The 18,117-nt window shown below is 37.5% G+C and overlaps 2 protein-coding genes across 2 annotated transcripts; one reads left to right on the top strand and one right to left on the bottom strand.

Moving 5' to 3' along the window:
- The first annotated feature begins 5,983 nt into the window (after positions 1–5,983).
- LOC110918169 (probable galacturonosyltransferase 4) lies at positions 5,984–9,277 on the top strand. The gene is made up of 9 exons (XM_022162523.2): positions 5,984–6,345; positions 6,435–6,469; positions 6,554–6,595; positions 6,686–6,800; positions 6,896–7,053; positions 7,393–7,643; positions 7,727–8,084; positions 8,154–8,732; positions 8,812–9,277. Exons 1-9 carry the CDS (start codon positions 6,246–6,248, stop codon positions 9,085–9,087), a joined length of 1,914 nt encoding a protein of 637 aa, XP_022018215.1. The 5' UTR covers positions 5,984–6,245; the 3' UTR covers positions 9,088–9,277.
- Positions 9,278–9,354: 77 nt separating this feature from the next.
- LOC110918170 (glucose-1-phosphate adenylyltransferase small subunit, chloroplastic/amyloplastic) lies at positions 9,355–13,327 on the bottom strand. Its single transcript, XM_022162524.2, has 9 exons — positions 12,888–13,327; positions 11,646–11,942; positions 11,294–11,563; positions 10,937–11,116; positions 10,302–10,405; positions 10,108–10,219; positions 9,921–10,019; positions 9,711–9,830; positions 9,355–9,636 (listed from the first exon to the last, which is right to left on the bottom strand). Exons 1-9 carry the CDS (start codon positions 13,137–13,139, stop codon positions 9,520–9,522), a joined length of 1,551 nt encoding a protein of 516 aa, XP_022018216.1. The 5' UTR covers positions 13,140–13,327; the 3' UTR covers positions 9,355–9,519.
- Positions 13,328–18,117: the final 4,790 nt, after the last annotated feature.

Here is an 18,117-nt window from a genome sequence, read left to right as displayed (position 1 = left end):
CCGGTGGGTCGGTTAATGGTTTTTTTGAAAACCGAAAGTAGCGGGTCGGTTTTGGTTATCATTTTTTCCATACCCACCATAACCGAACCGAACCGACATGTAATAAATCTTTGTAGGATTTAGGACTTTTCACCATATTTTTAATATTTGATTATTTTGAATGAAGATTTTTAGTACTTATGGATTTTTCATATCATTTTGTGGTTGTAGTAGAATGTTTATTTGAATTTATAGAATGTATCATATCAATTTATTTGAATATTCGATAACAATTGGTAATAATATTATAGATTATATGTATTTTTAATACTATGTAATATACTAATATATACAAATATGCAATAACAATTTATTCCATGTTAAAAAATTAAGCTACTTTTAGCTAAGCTAAATACACGGTTAACCACCCATAACCGACCCGCTATAACCATCGAAACCGAATAACCAGAACCACCATAACCGATCGGTTATGGTTATGGTTATCCAATAACCGACATCGTGGTTATGGTTATGGTTTTTGGTCAAAACCGACCCAAACCGACCCATGCACACCCCTACTGCACAGGGTTACTTGAGAGATGGACAACACTGACATTATCACAATACACTAATGTAGCATGTGAGAGAGGATAATAAATCCTACTTTCTCAGTTTCTCTAGCATCAAACTCCAATTTCCACATAAATCCTAATAAAAAAAAGCTTCTTAAATTTGTATAGTAATCATCTAATAAGTTCATTCAAAACTCATTCACATACTATAGAAAACTATATGGTAAATTAACTCTTCATATTCCATCTTCAATATACTAATACTAATCCTCTACTGTACTTGAGAAACATGAAATCTAATTAAATCAAAAGTCTAATTAAATCATGATTACATTATGTGGAGAAGAAGGATGCTTGGTTGTGACTTCTAGCTGATGACAAAAATTGCCAAACTTGAACTTATTTTAGATAAAAACTAACACTTGAAAAATTTTAGCTTATGAGTCTGGTCAGGTGTGGTGACGGGTAAAGATCGATTAAGAAAAGTTTAAATCTGATCAGGTCAAACTGAGCCATTTTATATACCAAAACTATGTGGCAAATTAACTCTCAAAAGTTCAATTAAATCATGAAATCTTCAAATTAACAATGACATATCAAGAATAACACTATCGCATATAGAATCATTCATTCTAAATCAATACAAAACGAGAATGAAGAGTGGACTTACGAGAATGAAGGTGAAAACATCACCTTAGAGAGCAAAGCTGTAGAGAGTTTGAGTGCGTTTTTGAACTGTCAAAAGTCGATTGCGTCCCACATCGCAACGGAGGTGGGGTCGACGGAGGCAGAGAAGCGACGGGGATGTGGGGTGGCGGAGGAGGCGGAGGTGTCAGCTGGAGAAGATGCAGGTGTCGGCTGTGGAGAAAAGGATGGTAGGGGTTTTTGAGATGTGTTTTGAAAGAGAGAGGTATAGAAGAGCCTTGAAGAGGTTATGTCTGTGCGAGAGGAAAGAGGTTTAGAAGATGTTTTTTTAATGAAATCACTTTCAGAAAACAAACACGCTGCAGACTCAAACGTTTGCGCTTGATTTGCATGGGGCAGCCATAAGAGGTTATGAAATGTTTTCACAAAAAACAAACACCCTCTTAGAGTGAGTTGCACTTGTCCTTTAAGTTTATATCATATTGCAAGCGAAGGGATGTCCTTTAACCAACGTAATTACACTAGAGCCCCTTTTATGTTTACATTTCTACGCAAGTTTATCCTATAGACTAAATCCAGATAGTTTTTAATGTTAAAGGCAGTCATGTGTCATGAAAGGGTAAAACGATCGATATACTTTTTTATTAAAAATAAACAAAATAAAACTCATGAAATAAATCTAAAGGACTATTTGTGTAATTTAGTGTGAACTTATATAAATCTAAATACTAAACCAGTTCCAAACGACCATCGTCGCCACCTGCAATAACCACCATCGTACGCTGATCGTCTCCAACACTATTATTTAAGAACATTGTCAGCTAAAGGGAATAACATCATCGGCACCTCCACCACTCGTCCTGGTCAACAACCTAAATCTCAAGCACTTCATCTTTATTAGTTGTTGTTACTTAAAGAGGGGAACTGGTTTTCGGTTTACAAGGGGGAACCTAAAATTGGCTAGAGGAAGACCATTGCAAATGGGTTTCAACAAAACTTTGTAAATTGACAACTACCCAAAGATTAGTGGTGGTTTCTTGGTCGTGAGTTTCAAACAACGAGTCGCTGGAGACGACTTTGTGTTTAACACCACCATATGTCCATATGAATGTCTGATTTTGGACGGTAACGACTTTTTTTGGTGGGATTTTATGCCCGACAACTAGATGTATAAATCTGGCTAGAGACGATGTCATGTTTAGAGTTTCATATACAAAACCCGTCAAAATCAAACAAAGACGAAAAAATGTGATACCAAACCCCCAATCTTTAGATACGCAGTTCTGCTAATCGATGTTGGTTCTCATATTTGTAGTGGAAAAGATGCTTATTAGAATAAGTTTTCCGTTAGTTACATGATTAGTCCTTATTAAAACAAAAAGACCATTATGCCCTCACGTGAGCGGCACATGACTACCTTTAACATTAAAATTTAACCAGGTTTGGTCTTAAGGATAAAACATGTATAGAAATGTAAATATTAAAGACATCTAATGTTATTACCTTAGTTAAAGAGCACCACTTGCAAATTGGTACAAACTTAAAGGACATATAGGACAATTCACCATTTCACCTTCCCACACTTAATTAGACTATCCGCATCAGTGAAAGGCTATCCTTTCTACAAACAGCCTAATCAGCATGCCACATCAGCTTTTCACTTATTCTTCCCACAAACACTTTTTACCCACAACAATAACATATATATCATTCCCACAAACAACCTTATTATAATTATTTTATTAAATTTAAACTAAATAAAAAAAAGAAAGGACCCACCATTACCCCATTCTTCACCATTCTTCCCCAAGAATCCTTAAGAATGAACACCCTCCATGTCATCCTCTACAACACCCACTAATCCATCCCTCTCACAAATGCCCTCCACATAGGCCAAGAATCACCTACAAATATCCTTGATGTGGATAGTCTTATGCAAGTACTTCTGAAATGTGACCGACCTTTATATCACATATGCACTTCAATATATTACATCGTATACCCTTTAGTCATCATATTATAATGCACAAGGCCTAGTCTATAATTTCAAGTGTTAACCTTTAATCGTAATCAATATATTTATTACCTAGACAAGGACCTTTTGTGAGTTTGCACTCATTTGGTTTATATAAACATCATTTACTAATAAATTATATAGAATGTCACACAATAAGACACATGACATTTTTACAATACTCCTTGAGTTATCACCTCAATGCTATACACGCATAATAGCTAGATGAATTAGTTGTCATCTCATGATAATCGTGTATATGGACTATGGTGGTAGTCGTTTGTGTAACCCTATGTTTTATATGTAACACGATCATAATGTAGTGTATTGTACATACTATAGTAATTCTGAACAAACAGGTACACATAAATATATAAGTATGACTATGAAATAGGACATTTTATGTGTACCAAGCTTTTGTAAACATTTAAGCAACATCATTAGTTTAATCAACATTCTTAATTGTAATATGTTGTAATGTCATAATCACTCATAAATAGTAACCTTTTTATTCACACACGTAACAATAATTTTTGCCATTGACCTATCAATGAAATGCATATGATGTAACATGTGTCGATCTTGTAATCGTAATTTAGAGAAAGATTAAAACAAACTATAAAATTGGTCGTTAAGTATATATGGTTTTTGCAAATAGTGAACTCACCTCAATACATTTAATGTTAATTTTCGAAACTATTGGTTCCTTGTGACATATCAATAATATATATCGGGTATGAACAAAACGAAACAAATGAGGACACAAACATCTCCTTTCCTCACAATAATCGTGATTACAAAATACCTTTTTTATATTTTATATTCAAATTTTAAATGGATTGACACTTCCATCTGTTTACTTAAGCAAATTAAATAAACCAACACAAATACAATTTGTTTAATCAAACGAAATAAACATATAAACCTAACCAATTTCTCTTTATTAAATTCAACAAAAATAATAACCAAACACTATTCAACCCAACGAATTTTGAAACCCTCCAAAGTCGTTACATCCTCATATGTCTGTTACATACCAAACAGGAGAACACAACCCAAAAGACTAGTCTGATGGGTGAGGGAGCCCATTTGGTATATAAACCCCACATCAGTTGCCCATACAACCGATGTGGGACAAGTCCCATACCTTGCAATGGTATTAGTCCATAACAATCGACCCTCCTTAAGGGCCAACGTCCTCGTTGGTCACGGCCATGTTGGTCACGGCTGGCTCTTTCCAGGCCACCACTCCATGGGCCACCACTCCGAGCCTCGTTGGTCACGGCCACGTTGGTCACGGCTGGCTCTCTCCAGGCCACCACTCCGTGGGCCACCACTCCGAGTTCTGGCTCTGATACCAATGTTACATACCAAACAGGAGAACACAACCCAAAAGACTAGTCTGATGGGTGAGGGAGCCCATTTGGTATATAAACCCCACATCAGTTGCCCATACAACCGATGTGGGACAAGTCCCATACCTTACAATGGTATTAGTCCATAACAATGTCAATATGGACGAAGTTTTTCGTTTATGATGGTGATCCTTTCCTATTATTATTATTAGGTTTAATATAATAGATCATGCTATAAAATATATGAAAGGCCCCCCTCTCATCACAACATACCTATTATGCGTTTTAAAACCCACTAGCTATTAATATATGTTTTTCCTAACGTGTAGTTTAATATATGTATTTTATAATCTTTTTAACAAAGGAAAACTGATTTGTAAATAATTTTTAATAGACGTTATTGGCCATTGATGTAAAACTTATCTTGAAACGGTGCTCTAAATGACTTGATTTTTGTTAATTGGAAGTTTAAACACCCGAATTGAAGCACCGTTTTCGCCGTTTGGAGCACTGTTTCGAGGTAAGATTTTTGAACATTAAGTACAAAACTTGTCAACTTTGCGCTAAAGGAAAACGCCTGCAATTTGATGTAAATATAAAAGACAAAACTTGTAATTTACTCTTTTATTTCTCTTTGATAACTTCCGTTCATTTTTTTATGACAAAAACTAAATACGTGATATAACTTTTTTAAAACGAACCGAGTTGTACCCATCGAAAAACATCGATACCGGTAATAGTACTCCTAAAATGTTACTGTCATTCCTTTACATAGTTTCCGATCGATGTAAAACACATATCAACATCCTTGTGGATCCATCACAACTTTATTTTTTAAGTTTTCTATTTCGATTGTTATATCAAGTACCGGTATGACAGTATCATATCAATACTATAATAAACAAAACCAATGTCAACCAAATTCCATCATCAACATTATTTTTACCACTATGTCTACGTTTTCACCTGATTAGAAATCGGGTTTTCACGTATGCCAGCCACTAGTTAATGTTCAATAATAATAAGAGTGAATTGCAAGTTTTGTCCTTTATCTTTAGGCCATTTTGCAAGTTTTGTCCTTTATGTTTAAATTTGACGAGTTTTGTCCTTTATGTTTAAAAATCAAGCACGTTTTACCCTTTGGGCCTTAAAAATCAAGCACGTTTTGTCCTTTATGTTTAAAAATCAAGCACGTTTTGTCCTTTATGTTTAAAAAATCAAGCACATTTTGTCCTTAAAAATCAAGCACGTTTTGCCCCAAAGGGTAAAACGTGCTTGATTTTCAAACATAAAGGACAAAACTCGTCAAATTTAAACATAAAGGAAAAAACTTGCAAAATGGCCTAAAGATAAAGGACAAAACTTGCAATTCACTCTAATAATAATAATAATAATAATAATAATAATAAAATACATAATGACATGAAAAACGGAGTACCATCTAAATATAATCGCCGACACTTTGAGATTCTCTTACAAACCCCCCTTCATTCGTATCGTCATCTTCATCTCCCATTTCTATCTTTCTTGTGAGCTCACCCTGCACCTGCTATTTTGTCCCTTCATCCTTTCAAACCCACTTTAACAACAACAACAACAACAACAACATGACCATTCAGATCCAATAAATACCCTTCATCACCAACCCTCACCTCTTATCTTCTTCAAAAGTTTCTGAAGATGAAGCTGAAGTTGTCGCTCAGAAAGCCAGTTCTGGTTCTACTTTTCCTGACGGTTCTCGCTCCCATTGTTCTCTACACCGACAAGCTCACTACCTTCTGTAATCTTCTTATTCTCTATCTCTAGATCTTATTCACAAACTGTTTGAATCTGTTTTGTCTAATGAATTTGTTCTAATTGTTCATGCAGCTTCGTATGAATTCATTCAGGAGCCTTCAACACTTGTAATTCTTCATTTGATTCTTCTTTTTTTTTCAATTGAATTTGTTACTTTTGTTGATTTAGGGTTTTTTTTGCTTTTGTTTCAGTCGTTCAATCGAGATGTTAGACCTTTAAATTTGCTTCCTGAGGTAGGTAGATTTAGTGATTTACTAATTTGATTTCTAAATTAGTATTTATAAAAAAAGGATATTAATTTTGATTTATTGTTATTTTTTTAGGAGTTATCTGAAACCCTAAAGGAACCATTAGGTGATGTTCATGTGGAAAATTTGAGTAGATCTGTTGAACATGTTGATGGTGAAAGCTCTAGGAGAATTAGACAGCTTAATGAAGGTTTATTTAACAATATAATATATTAATTAGCTAATTTTTTTTTTAATTTTTTATGATTGGTTTAAATGGGAATTTTGACACTGAAATTTGGGCAGAATCTAAGGGGATTGAAACTATTGTTTTGTCTCAAGAATACAATCCTATCAAGCAAGTTACTCAAGGTCAAAACCGAGTGGAATCGGTTGAAAATAAGGAGAATTTGAAGGTGAAGGTGGCTGAGTTGCCTCAGCATTCATCATCAGCTACTAAATCTGTAAGTTTTTTTAGTATTTAATTGTTGAAATGTTGTTGCGCTGTCACTTTCATGCCTCTTATGACCTGTCAATCATTGATGTCTACCTGTATTTGTAGGTTGGCATAAGATGTGTTAATTAAAATTTGCAAAGTATTGACTTTGAGCTGTTTAAATTATTTGTGGTTGATTTGAAAGTAACTCCGTGTCTGAACCTCAATTCCAAGATTTTGGTTTACGTTAACGTCGATTATAAAACTCGTCAACTCAAAAAAGTTATATGCTCGATAAAATCTGTTAGATGAAGCGCAAATTTAGCTTAACATACGGGCTTAATTTGTGTTAATGTTGATCTTTTAGGAAACTAAACCCGAGGCTCAGAAACCTGGTAAAAGGGAACCTGCGAAACCCAAAAGTGATAAACCGAATGAACATGTTATAGTAGATAACCGTGTTCGATATCTCAAGGATCAGTTGATTAGGGCAAGAGTTTACCTTTCCCTTACAGCAACACGAACAAATGCTCAATTTAGTAGGGAACTTCGGACCCGTGTGAAGGAAGTCCAAAGAGCACTTGGTGATGCAACCAAGGATACTGATTTACCAAAAGGGTAAGCTTTATTTTCATATTCTGACATAAATGAATCGTTAGCTACAGTATTTTTTTTTTTAATATTTTACTTGTGCATTATAGCACCTATGACAAGCTGAAGGCGATGGACCAAACATTGGCTAAAGGAAAGCAAATACAAGACGATTGCACGGCCGTTGTAAAAAAACTGCGTGCAATTATTCACTCAACAGAAGAACAAGCGCGTGTCCATCAGAAACAAGCCTTGTTTTTGACTCACTTAACCGCCAAAACTGTTCCTAAGGGCCTCCATTGTCTTCCTTTACGTCTTTCTACTGAATACTATTCTCTAAATTCTTCTTCTCAACAATTCCCAAATCAAGAAAAGCTTGATGACCCGAACCTGTTCCACTATGCACTGTTTTCGGATAATGTGCTAGCTACAGCAGTAGTTGTCAATTCAACTGTTACAAATGCCAAGGTATATATTAAAAGTTGATCTTGTGATGGTATATTAAAAGTTGTGATTGTTAACGTGTAAGCATTGCAGGATCCTTCAAAACATGTGTTCCACATCGTTACCGACAAGCTGAATTACGCTGCTATGAGGATGTGGTTTCTTTCAAACCCACCCGGGAAGGCTACAATCCAAGTTCAGAACATTGATGAATTCACGTGGCTGAATGCAAGTTACAGCCCTGTTCTTAAACAGTTAGCTTCTCGGAACATGATTGATTATTATTTCAAAACGCATAAGGGGTCCGAGTCTGATTCGAATCTGAAGTTCCGCAACCCGAAGTATCTGTCAATGATGAACCATCTTCGGTTTTACCTTCCAGAGATATTTCCAAAGTTGCGTAAAGTGGTGTTCTTGGATGATGATATAGTGGTTCAGAAGGATTTGAGTGGTCTTTGGTCTATTGATCTGAAAGGTAAGGTGAATGGTGCCGTTGAGACGTGCGGGGAAAACTTCCATCGGTTTGACCGTTACCTCAACTTCTCAAATCCCATCATCGCTAAAAACTTTGACCCGCGTGCTTGTGGATGGGCGTATGGAATGAATGTATTCGATCTTGAGGAATGGAAGAAACAAAACATTACAGACGTTTACCACTCGTGGCAAAATTTGGTAAGCGCTTCACCAAAATTAACGCCTCAAATACTTATATTTTGATGGTCTCGTGATCGTTTGTTGTGTTTGGATGCAGAATCACGATAGACAACTTTGGAAGCTGGGGACATTGCCACCAGGTTTGATAACATTCTGGAAACGGGTATACGCGTTAGAAAAGTCATGGCATGTACTTGGGCTCGGGTACAACCCGAGTGTGAGCCAGAAAGAGATTGAAAGAGCGGCAGTGGTTCACTACAACGGGAATTTGAAGCCATGGCTCGAGATAGGGATACCCAAGTTTAGAGGCTACTGGAACAAGTATGTGGATTATGATCAGGCATATTTGCGGGATTGCAACTTGAGTCCGTGAGTAGACAGAGCAGAAGTAACTCGGGTCAATAAGTTGTATATATTCTTTGATTGTTGTTCATAGTGCTGATGGTTAGTTCTCTTAACTTGGCCTGGGCCGGGGTTAAAAGAGAATCCAGCCACACATTATGTTAATTTTGTTGTAAAGGAGCGGTAGATTCATGGTATGAAGTTGCTGTTTGATGTGTGCATGTGTTTGTATCCTCCGAACTTCATTTTGTATTTATACGGAGTGAACATACAGTCGATCAAAGGGCTGAGATCGCTATTGCCTCGATCAATAAATGGCTGAAATCGATTACTTATAAAAAAACATGAAAGCTTAATCCTTTGTACAATCGGGTCCAAACCCGGATCTTAAATAAAATAGCACGTAAAAAACAAGTAACATGAACAGAAATATCCCACGCTAACGAGTTAACAACTCGACATCTCAGATTATTCTGCCACTTGGAATCAACGCATCTTTGATGACCGTCACAATCCCGCTCTTAATGAAGTAACCGTCTGTCTCACGTGCTGTTTCTTCGACATTATCATTGTTTATAATCTGCAAGTTTAACAATACCAGATTATATCAGCTCTACATTATGATGATAATGTTTATTACAACTGATTATTTACCTTCACATTATCTCCGATTCGAGCATTTTTGTCTATAATCGCTCTCTTGATGTGCGTATTCTTTCCAATACCGATTGGTACACCCCCCTTTGCCGCCAACAGTCTTCTGTCTGCATCAGTCTGCTCAAATATAAACGCAACCCGTCATTCATTTCCTACAAAAAAAAAAAGAGAAAACAAACACTATATTTCTAAAAGAAGGTTAGCTACCTCATAGTAGTCAGCTCCCATGAGCAATGTGTCTTCGATAATCGCACCCTCGGAGATGCACGACCGAAGACCAATCACCGAGTGATGAATTTTACAATTCTGTAGTGCAAATAATAATTCGCCGCAATCAGAACATGTCTACACCCTAAACCTTAAATTATAAATCCTAAAAGATTACAGTAAGTACCTTGATTACGCAACCCTCACCAATGACACTCTGTGTAACATCGGCATTCAGCATCTTTGAAGGTGGTAAGTATCGCGGTTGAGTGTATATTGGCGCAGACCGATCATAGAAACTGCAGACCGATGAATGACATATTTTCTGTTTGTTATGATGTCAATTTAACAAGTTTATGGTAAGTTGTCTAACAAGCTGACCTGAAATCTGGTACTGGCTTTTTGGTGATCCCCAGATTTGCATGATAGAAAGCCTCAATCGTACCGATGTCTTCCCAGTAACCATCATACAGGTAGGCTTGTACCTAAAACGAATGAAACAATTGTCTTAACGTTTAGGCATACGATCAGCATTAACTTTTCAGATGAGTTTTTATGGGTCGTGCTTGTGGGTTAACAGGTCAAACCAAACACATGAACCCGGAAATTTGACACGTGTTTTCATGGGTTGGCACTGACTTAACCCGAAAATATATATATCATATTTTTTTTTTGTGCATATTCACTTAAATTACAAATTTACAACAAAAATATAAATATATAAAAATAATTTAAACTATAAAACCACATGCTCATTTCTGTTTTTAACTTTGACACAAAATATCCAATAAGTTTAAGCTATGATATAAAACACATTTTTCAAAAACAAAAAATAAAATAAAACAGGTTAAACGGGTCAACCCGAACACGACCTGTTTAGCTAAATGTGAAGTACCATCTAAACACAAGTCTACAAATTTCGTATTAGGTTTGTGTCATATCTGAAATGCATGCTCCTAAATTATGATAAATCGTTAAAAAATGGGAAAATGTGTAAGGTAAGCGCCTATACTTACCCGCAGACCGATTGAAGTTGCACCTGGAATTACTTCGCTTCCAAAGTCATTCGCCTTTGGAAACTTCTCTCTCAGCAAATCCAACATTACATTCTTACTGAAAACATATATTCCCATACTTGCAATAAACGGCATTTCTTGTGCTCGCTTATCATCCAGACCGAGAATGGTAGTATCAACCTAAAGTTAATATCTAAAATCAATAACATTAACTCGAAGAAGATACAATCAAATTAAACTATCTTTTCCTTTTTAGGCAACCATGAGAGCCCATTAAGCAAAACTCACGGGCCCCACCAATACACTGCTAACAGTGCAGGTGACCCCTTGAAGGTTCAAATTTGACTATCGTCATACCTTCATTGCTTGTAACTTTTCTCCCTTGGGCTTTTCTGAAAACTCGATTATCCTACCTTCCTCGTCAATTTTCATCAAACCGAACGCAGTGGCACGTTTCTCATCCATGGGCAGGGCCGCAACGGTTATATCAGCATCGCTTTCCCTATGTGCTTGAATAAACTTTTCATAGTCCATACGATACAAATGATCACCAGCAAGAACCAAAAATTCCAACACATTTTGTTCTTCAAGCAACCATAGATACTGCCTTACAGCATCAGCTGTACCCTATTCATTGTCCACAACTAAACATAAAAAATCCAACTCACCGAGTCTAAACTCACTCACTCAGTTGATTTTTAACAATTACCTGGAACCAGTCGGGATTCTCGGGACTTTGTTGGGCTGCAAGAACTTCAACAAAGCCTTCATTCTTGTAGCCACCCATGTTGCTTGCATACGCGCGCGACAGATGACGGTTAAGTGAAGCAGAGTTGAATTGGGTAAGAACATAAATCTTGTTTACATTGCTGTTTAAGCAGTTGCTGACAGGTATGTCTATGAGTCTGTAATTAGCTCCCAAAGGAACAGCAGGCTTAGCTCTTTTCTTTGTTAGAGGATATAGTCTGGTCCCTGCTCCACCACCAAGAATGATTCCAAGAACACTCTACACATTTAAATCAACATCATAACCACTAGTTTTCATATATGTATATACAGTGGCGAAGCTTGACCCGAATGACCGGGGGGGGGGGGGGGTCAAAAACGTATATACCCAAAAATTTCTATAGAACCGGGTGGTCGAAAACGTATATACCCAAAACTTTCTATACGAAAACTACATATATAACACTACTGAGCGAAAAGTTCGGGGGGTCGGGCGCCCCCTCCCGCCCCTTCTATACTTTGCCCCTGTGTATATACAAGGGAAAGATGTACGTAGAACACTAAATATAGCACGAACACCTGTAACAAAATTAGTTTTTCAATCTTAAAATTTTTTAAATAAAAATAAAACGATAGATATGTAATGTTAAAATGTAAGACGTGGCGAATTTAAGCCAAAATCCCGATCATCCCCCTTTAAAAGTATGGTTAAATTCTTTGTTCACACCCCCTTGAAAGAAATCATGGGTCCGCCATTGTGTGTAGGTAAACAGTTAAAAAAATTCAAAGTGCAACTTACGAAAACGTTAGATTGATGGGTTTTTTTTTTTTTTTTATTTATGTAAACATACTCATTTGTATGTAAAAAGTACAAAATTGAAAAATATAAAAGTTAGATAAATGAAAAGGTTGTTCATTTTGTTCTCACAATAATTTAATATTCTGTAATGAACCTCAGTCTCTCTATCTATACGTATGAAAACATCATATTGATGATTTTTTAATACATATTTTTATGTAAGAAGCACAAAATTTTAAAAATATGAACCATTGATTAAAAAGTTAACCGATTTGAGATTGTTCTTTTTCTTTTATAACAATAATTTAACGTTCCGTAATAAACCTCACTCTATCCGTATTATACAGGATTTTATTTATATAACTATAATTAGTGTTCCGTAATAAACCTCAGTCTCTCTTTATTATATCGGATCGAGACACAAACCTTGCTGGCATCTGGATCAAGACATGTTTGAGAATAGCTAGAGTCAGAAACAGCTTTGGGGCAGACAACATTTGGAGTCTGTCTTGTCCTTCTTCCATCAGTAACATCCAACCGAGACGTTTTCCGGTGAACAATGGCGGCTGTCGGGTTCTTAAAAAGAACCTTCCGGCCGAAGATCTGAGAAGCAGTGGAAGAGGCGGATACATTGGCACTCATTGCTCCGGGTGACCGAATCATCATGGGGGTAGTCATTAATTAATGGATTATTATGAGAGTGTGTTAGTTGAATTGAAATGGTAATAATTAGAGTGTGAGATTGATTGATGAGGAAATTGGGGTGTGAAAATATGGGGAGGAGATGAAGAAGGAAATCTGGTGTGTGTGGATGTGGAGTGTGTCATGAACATCCTCATGCACACAACCAGCCAAACTACCATCACAATTGGCTAATTGCAATTCGGTCCCTAAAGTTTGTTATTCAATAACGAGTAGATTGCCATTTTAGTATTTTAGTACGTTAGGTTTGACCAAAATTGTCACTTTAGTTCAAATAGTTTTTTTTTTCCATTTTTGTCCAAATAGTTTTGTTTTCTACCATTTTAGTCCCTGACTTTTGTCATTTTTGCCATTTTCATCTAACCCACTAACTCCATTCAAAAAATTTAGTTAACTTAGGTGAATTTTGGTCAAACCATATTTTTATTTCTTTTTTTGTAGGTGCGATGGTATGGGGATGGTGTTGTGCCGGTTGCGGTGGTTGTTGGTTTTATGATGATGGGCGGAAAAGTGGCCGGTGGTGGTGGAAATGGTGGGTGGTGATGGTGGTGGGGTGGGTGGGTGGTGACGATGCAGACAGGTGGTGGCGATGATAGAAGGTTGTGACGAGGTGGGTGGTGGGAGGTGGTGGTGGTGGTCGATGAAAATGACAAAAAAGACAAAAATCAGTAACTAAAATGGCAAAAAACAAAACTATTTAAACTAAAATGGCAAAAAAAAAAAAAAAAAAAAAACTATTTAAACTAAAATAATAATTTTGGTCAAACCTTAGGTACTAAAATGACAATTTACTCTTTAATAACATATTCACATGTGAAATATCATTTATGTATTTGGGTTAGGGTTTAATCATATTTATTAATTTGGGCCTGGTATATTGCTCGGATATAGACATGAGTTGGCCCAATAGCCTCATTTAGCGGTTAGCACAGAGTACCCCAATGCCCCATGTTTACAAGAGGTGAACAAAAAGAATGGGTTGGGAAGTGAAGTGAGCTTGAACCGAACTCCATTTTGAAACCGGTTTGGTTGAACCCAAAACAAACCGTAGGGTTAAAATCGGGTTGGGACCTTATACTTTGAAGTCGTTTAAAACCGATTCAAACCCGGTTTCACTAGTCAAGCTCAATCCTCTACCCCTCAAAAACCATTCGAAACTGAACCGATTTAAACAAAAACTGGGTTTGACTTTCTTTGACCCAACCCGACCTGGTGTTAATCCAAAGCAGTTTGGGCTAAAAACTTGATTTATGCACCTCTAGTTGGCTCATATACCGCTCACTAGGAATGTGTATGGGTCGCTTTCGGGCTCATTATAACTAATTCACCTTATACTTCTTTGTATTACATATATTTCGTAGTATCTCTTTCACAGAAATAATCTCCTTGTAATAGCTATGTTGTACACGTTGATGACAAATGGCTTCATTTATCATCTCTTCTTTCTTACCCCCTAAAACAGTGAAACTTATTTTTAACGTTACGTTATGTAACACCCCGTGTTTCCGAATGTCAAAGTCAAAGTCCAAGTCAAGTTTGACTTCTTTGACTGTAATTAGTCTATTCTATGTTTTGTTTGTATTATGTGGAGTAAGTGTTGTTAATCAGAGGAATCGAAGTAACCGGATGTTTAATCGACGCGAGCGCTTTACGACTGTGAATAGTAGGAAGTAACAATGCGATAAAGCCAATCAATCAGTAATCAAGCTAATCGAACCATCAATCAAACTCGAAACTCGAATTATGCGAATTTGGTGTTATATTACGTGTGTGTGTGCCTTATGTGTTACCTGTGCGTGTTTTCTTTATGCTATGTGTGGTCATCAATCGAATCGAAACTCGAAACTCAATCGAACTCAATCGAAATCGGAATCGAATATGGAATGTAAATGCTTGTATGTAGATATAGTGGTTGGGACTAAAAGTAATTTGAATAGGAAACTCTATCGTATTCGTATCGTCTTCAATCGAAATTGAAATATCAGAAATCGTCGCACCGAACGCTCAAAGCAAGCTGTGGATCGATCAGGCTCCTAGCCGATCGAACAGCCCAGCCGATCGGACGGACTGTCCGATCGAGCAGGCTGTCCGATCGGGATGCCTGGCCGATCAGCCATCCCTTTCCCCCTTTTGGAAGCCTATAAATAGGCATGTCATTGTCATTCTTTCCACTTTTGGAAACCCTCTGACCGACCAGCTCGTGCTCCTCACTGTTTATCAGATTTCTCTCAATCCCGGTAAGATTTCATCCTAAATCTTGTACTTTCTTGATCAATACATGCTCCTACACCTTTCTATCTTTCAAATCTTGATTTCTAACCGTGAAATCATCAAGATCTAAGCATTCTAGGATGATATCATCATGGTGTTCTTCAAGAACTTCATGTTTTGGCCTCAATCCACCAAGAATCACTTGGATCTAGCCGATTTCCACATAAACAAACTAAGATCTATCACAGATCTGAACATTTACATGGTGCGAAGGATTGAAAGAAGGATTTCCAACTTTCTTTCAACTCTTTTACACTCAACGCCTTCAAATCGGTAGAAACGGAGCTTGAGCCAACTCACTAATCATTCTAATGGTTGTGTGGTTCAAAATTCGGATTCTATCTACGAGATTCACCGATTTCGGGTTAAACTATAAACTCCGTTCCGAACCGTTCACCGGCCGAACTTGGGTGATTCCTGTCCGAGCAGGGGAAACCAGTAAGAACGAGGGTGCCATGGTTCAGCTCGTTGTCAAAATATCTCAATATAACGTCAAACAATCAGAACAGCCAAGTGTTAGACGAACAGGCCGATAGGTCAGAATGCTGACCGATCGAACAGGCTGTTCGAACGAACAGCCCAACCGATCGGACATGTCAGCCGAACGGCTAGCACATAGCCCCACACTTTGACAATTTCATGATGTATAGTATTGAACGAAGTGATGTTCGATCGAACGAGCTGTTCGATAACATTACTCATCGGATCATGAGATACTATGCTTCAACCCTTAATCGATTTTCCAACTCGTTCGACGTGTCGAACATGCTATTCGATCAGGTGACATCCTGCTGAGGACTACTACTGAAGTGTCTAACCGATTGGTTAAGCCGACCAATCGAACGGCCCGTTCGATCGATCGACCTGAAAGGTAAGAACACTTCAATGTTCTCAAATACTACAACGAAAACCTCAAAAGGACAAGCCATCATACACAAACACACTACTCCAAGGAAGATACAATCCACTCGAACAATCCAACCGATCGAGCCTACCGGCCGATCGAACAGGTTGTTCGAACAGACTGTCTAACCGAACGAACAACCCGTTCGATCGAACCTACAGTTCGATCGACCAGCCTGTTCAACCCATCATCACTTGTTGCCGTTTCACGCGTTACTCATCGTTATGCTATCAAACTATTCAGGTTAACCCTACTCTTAAGCGCTCCCTTCAATCCATCAATCAATCGCTGTGAGTATACTCGAACCCTTTTTGCTTTAGCACTTTTGGGTGTTACATACGTTACTTATCTAAATCACAATCGAACACACTACTCAACTATTTAAACGCTAACTGTTCTGCATGTATTACGTGACTAAATGAATGCTTGTTGTTATGTTTACACGTGGAATGCTGTCTACCTGCCTTAACGACGTAATACTATAGTTTGGACTCAGCATCCGTTCACACGGGGGTTGTTAAGGGCAATTAATTGCATGGATTACGGTGGTAATCATGTATTGCGAACTGTCTCAGACAGTCAACCAGCAGTCATTGGTATCAGTGTTGTAAAAGTCGCTAGGCGGTCCCTAGTCGGCCGACTGGGGAGTTGGGAGTAATCGGAGTACTCGGAGAGTACTCGGGGAGTACGCGGACATGGTAAATATAAAGAAAATTAATTGTTATATATTATTTATGTGTTAAAATAAGCATAATTCATGTCAACTGAGTATAATTTAAAATGAAACATGTTTAAAGTTCAAATATTCTGAATACAAGTCCGACTAGTCTGAGTACAAGGCCGAGTAGTCCGAGTACAAGGCCGAGTAGGCCGATTTTGACCGAGTTTGACCGATTAAAAGTCAACAAACCATGTTGACCGCCTAGACCGACTAGGCCGACTACGTCCGACTAGGCGCCGACTAGGCCGACTAGGCATCGAGTACTCCCGAGTAATCCCGAGGCCGACTAATTGAGACCGCCTAGGAGGAAGTCGCCTCGGAGGGGGTCCGAGGACCGAGTACTCGCCGAGTACTCGGCCGAGTAATCCGACTTTTACAACACTGATTGGTATCGATAGATCCATGTCGATAATTAACATGCTTCGTTTTCCTCTGTGTACGTGCTGGTTATGCGTAAACTATTTCGAACTCTATATGCTATCTCAAACTTGTATGCTCACCTTTACATTTTATGTATTGACTTTAATTTAACGTATGTGACAGGCAATTAGGATGCTTACCTGCTAGGAAGGCGAGCAAGGAATAAGCGTCTAGAGCATAGTTGTCTGTAGATCTTGCAGATCGAGTCTCTAGAGGCATTTGAACAATATTTATATTCTTATTTAAATCTGAGTTGTCGGAACAGTATATTTGACTAGATGCTTATCTGTAATAACTTGTTTTATTATTTGGGATACGGTATGTGACGTATTATTTAAACTAAATAGTAATGATAGTTGTTGTGGAAACTTCTGGACAATCTGTTTCGCTCAGTGCCATGCCCCGATGATTTCGCCATCGGTTGGGGTGTGACACGTTAGTTTGGGCTTACCTTCTATCTTTGTTTTTCTTGACCCCTTTTAAGTTTGATGCATGTCGGCCTTTTCTTATTAGAAAATATAAGTATCGGTGTGAAGTGGATCAAATCGAAGCTTAATCGTGTGTAAATGAGATCATTTTCTTATTAGCCATTATAGTTTTGGTACGCTTACATAAAAAAAGAGAGATAAAGCATCTTG

The sequence above is a fragment of the Helianthus annuus genome, chromosome 16 (assembly GCF_002127325.2).
Source record: "Helianthus annuus cultivar XRQ/B chromosome 16, HanXRQr2.0-SUNRISE, whole genome shotgun sequence".
NCBI lineage: Eukaryota > Viridiplantae > Streptophyta > Magnoliopsida > Asterales > Asteraceae > Helianthus > Helianthus annuus.
The sequence above is the reverse complement of the archived record's forward strand: the minus strand, read 5'-3'. Positions and strand labels throughout refer to the sequence as shown.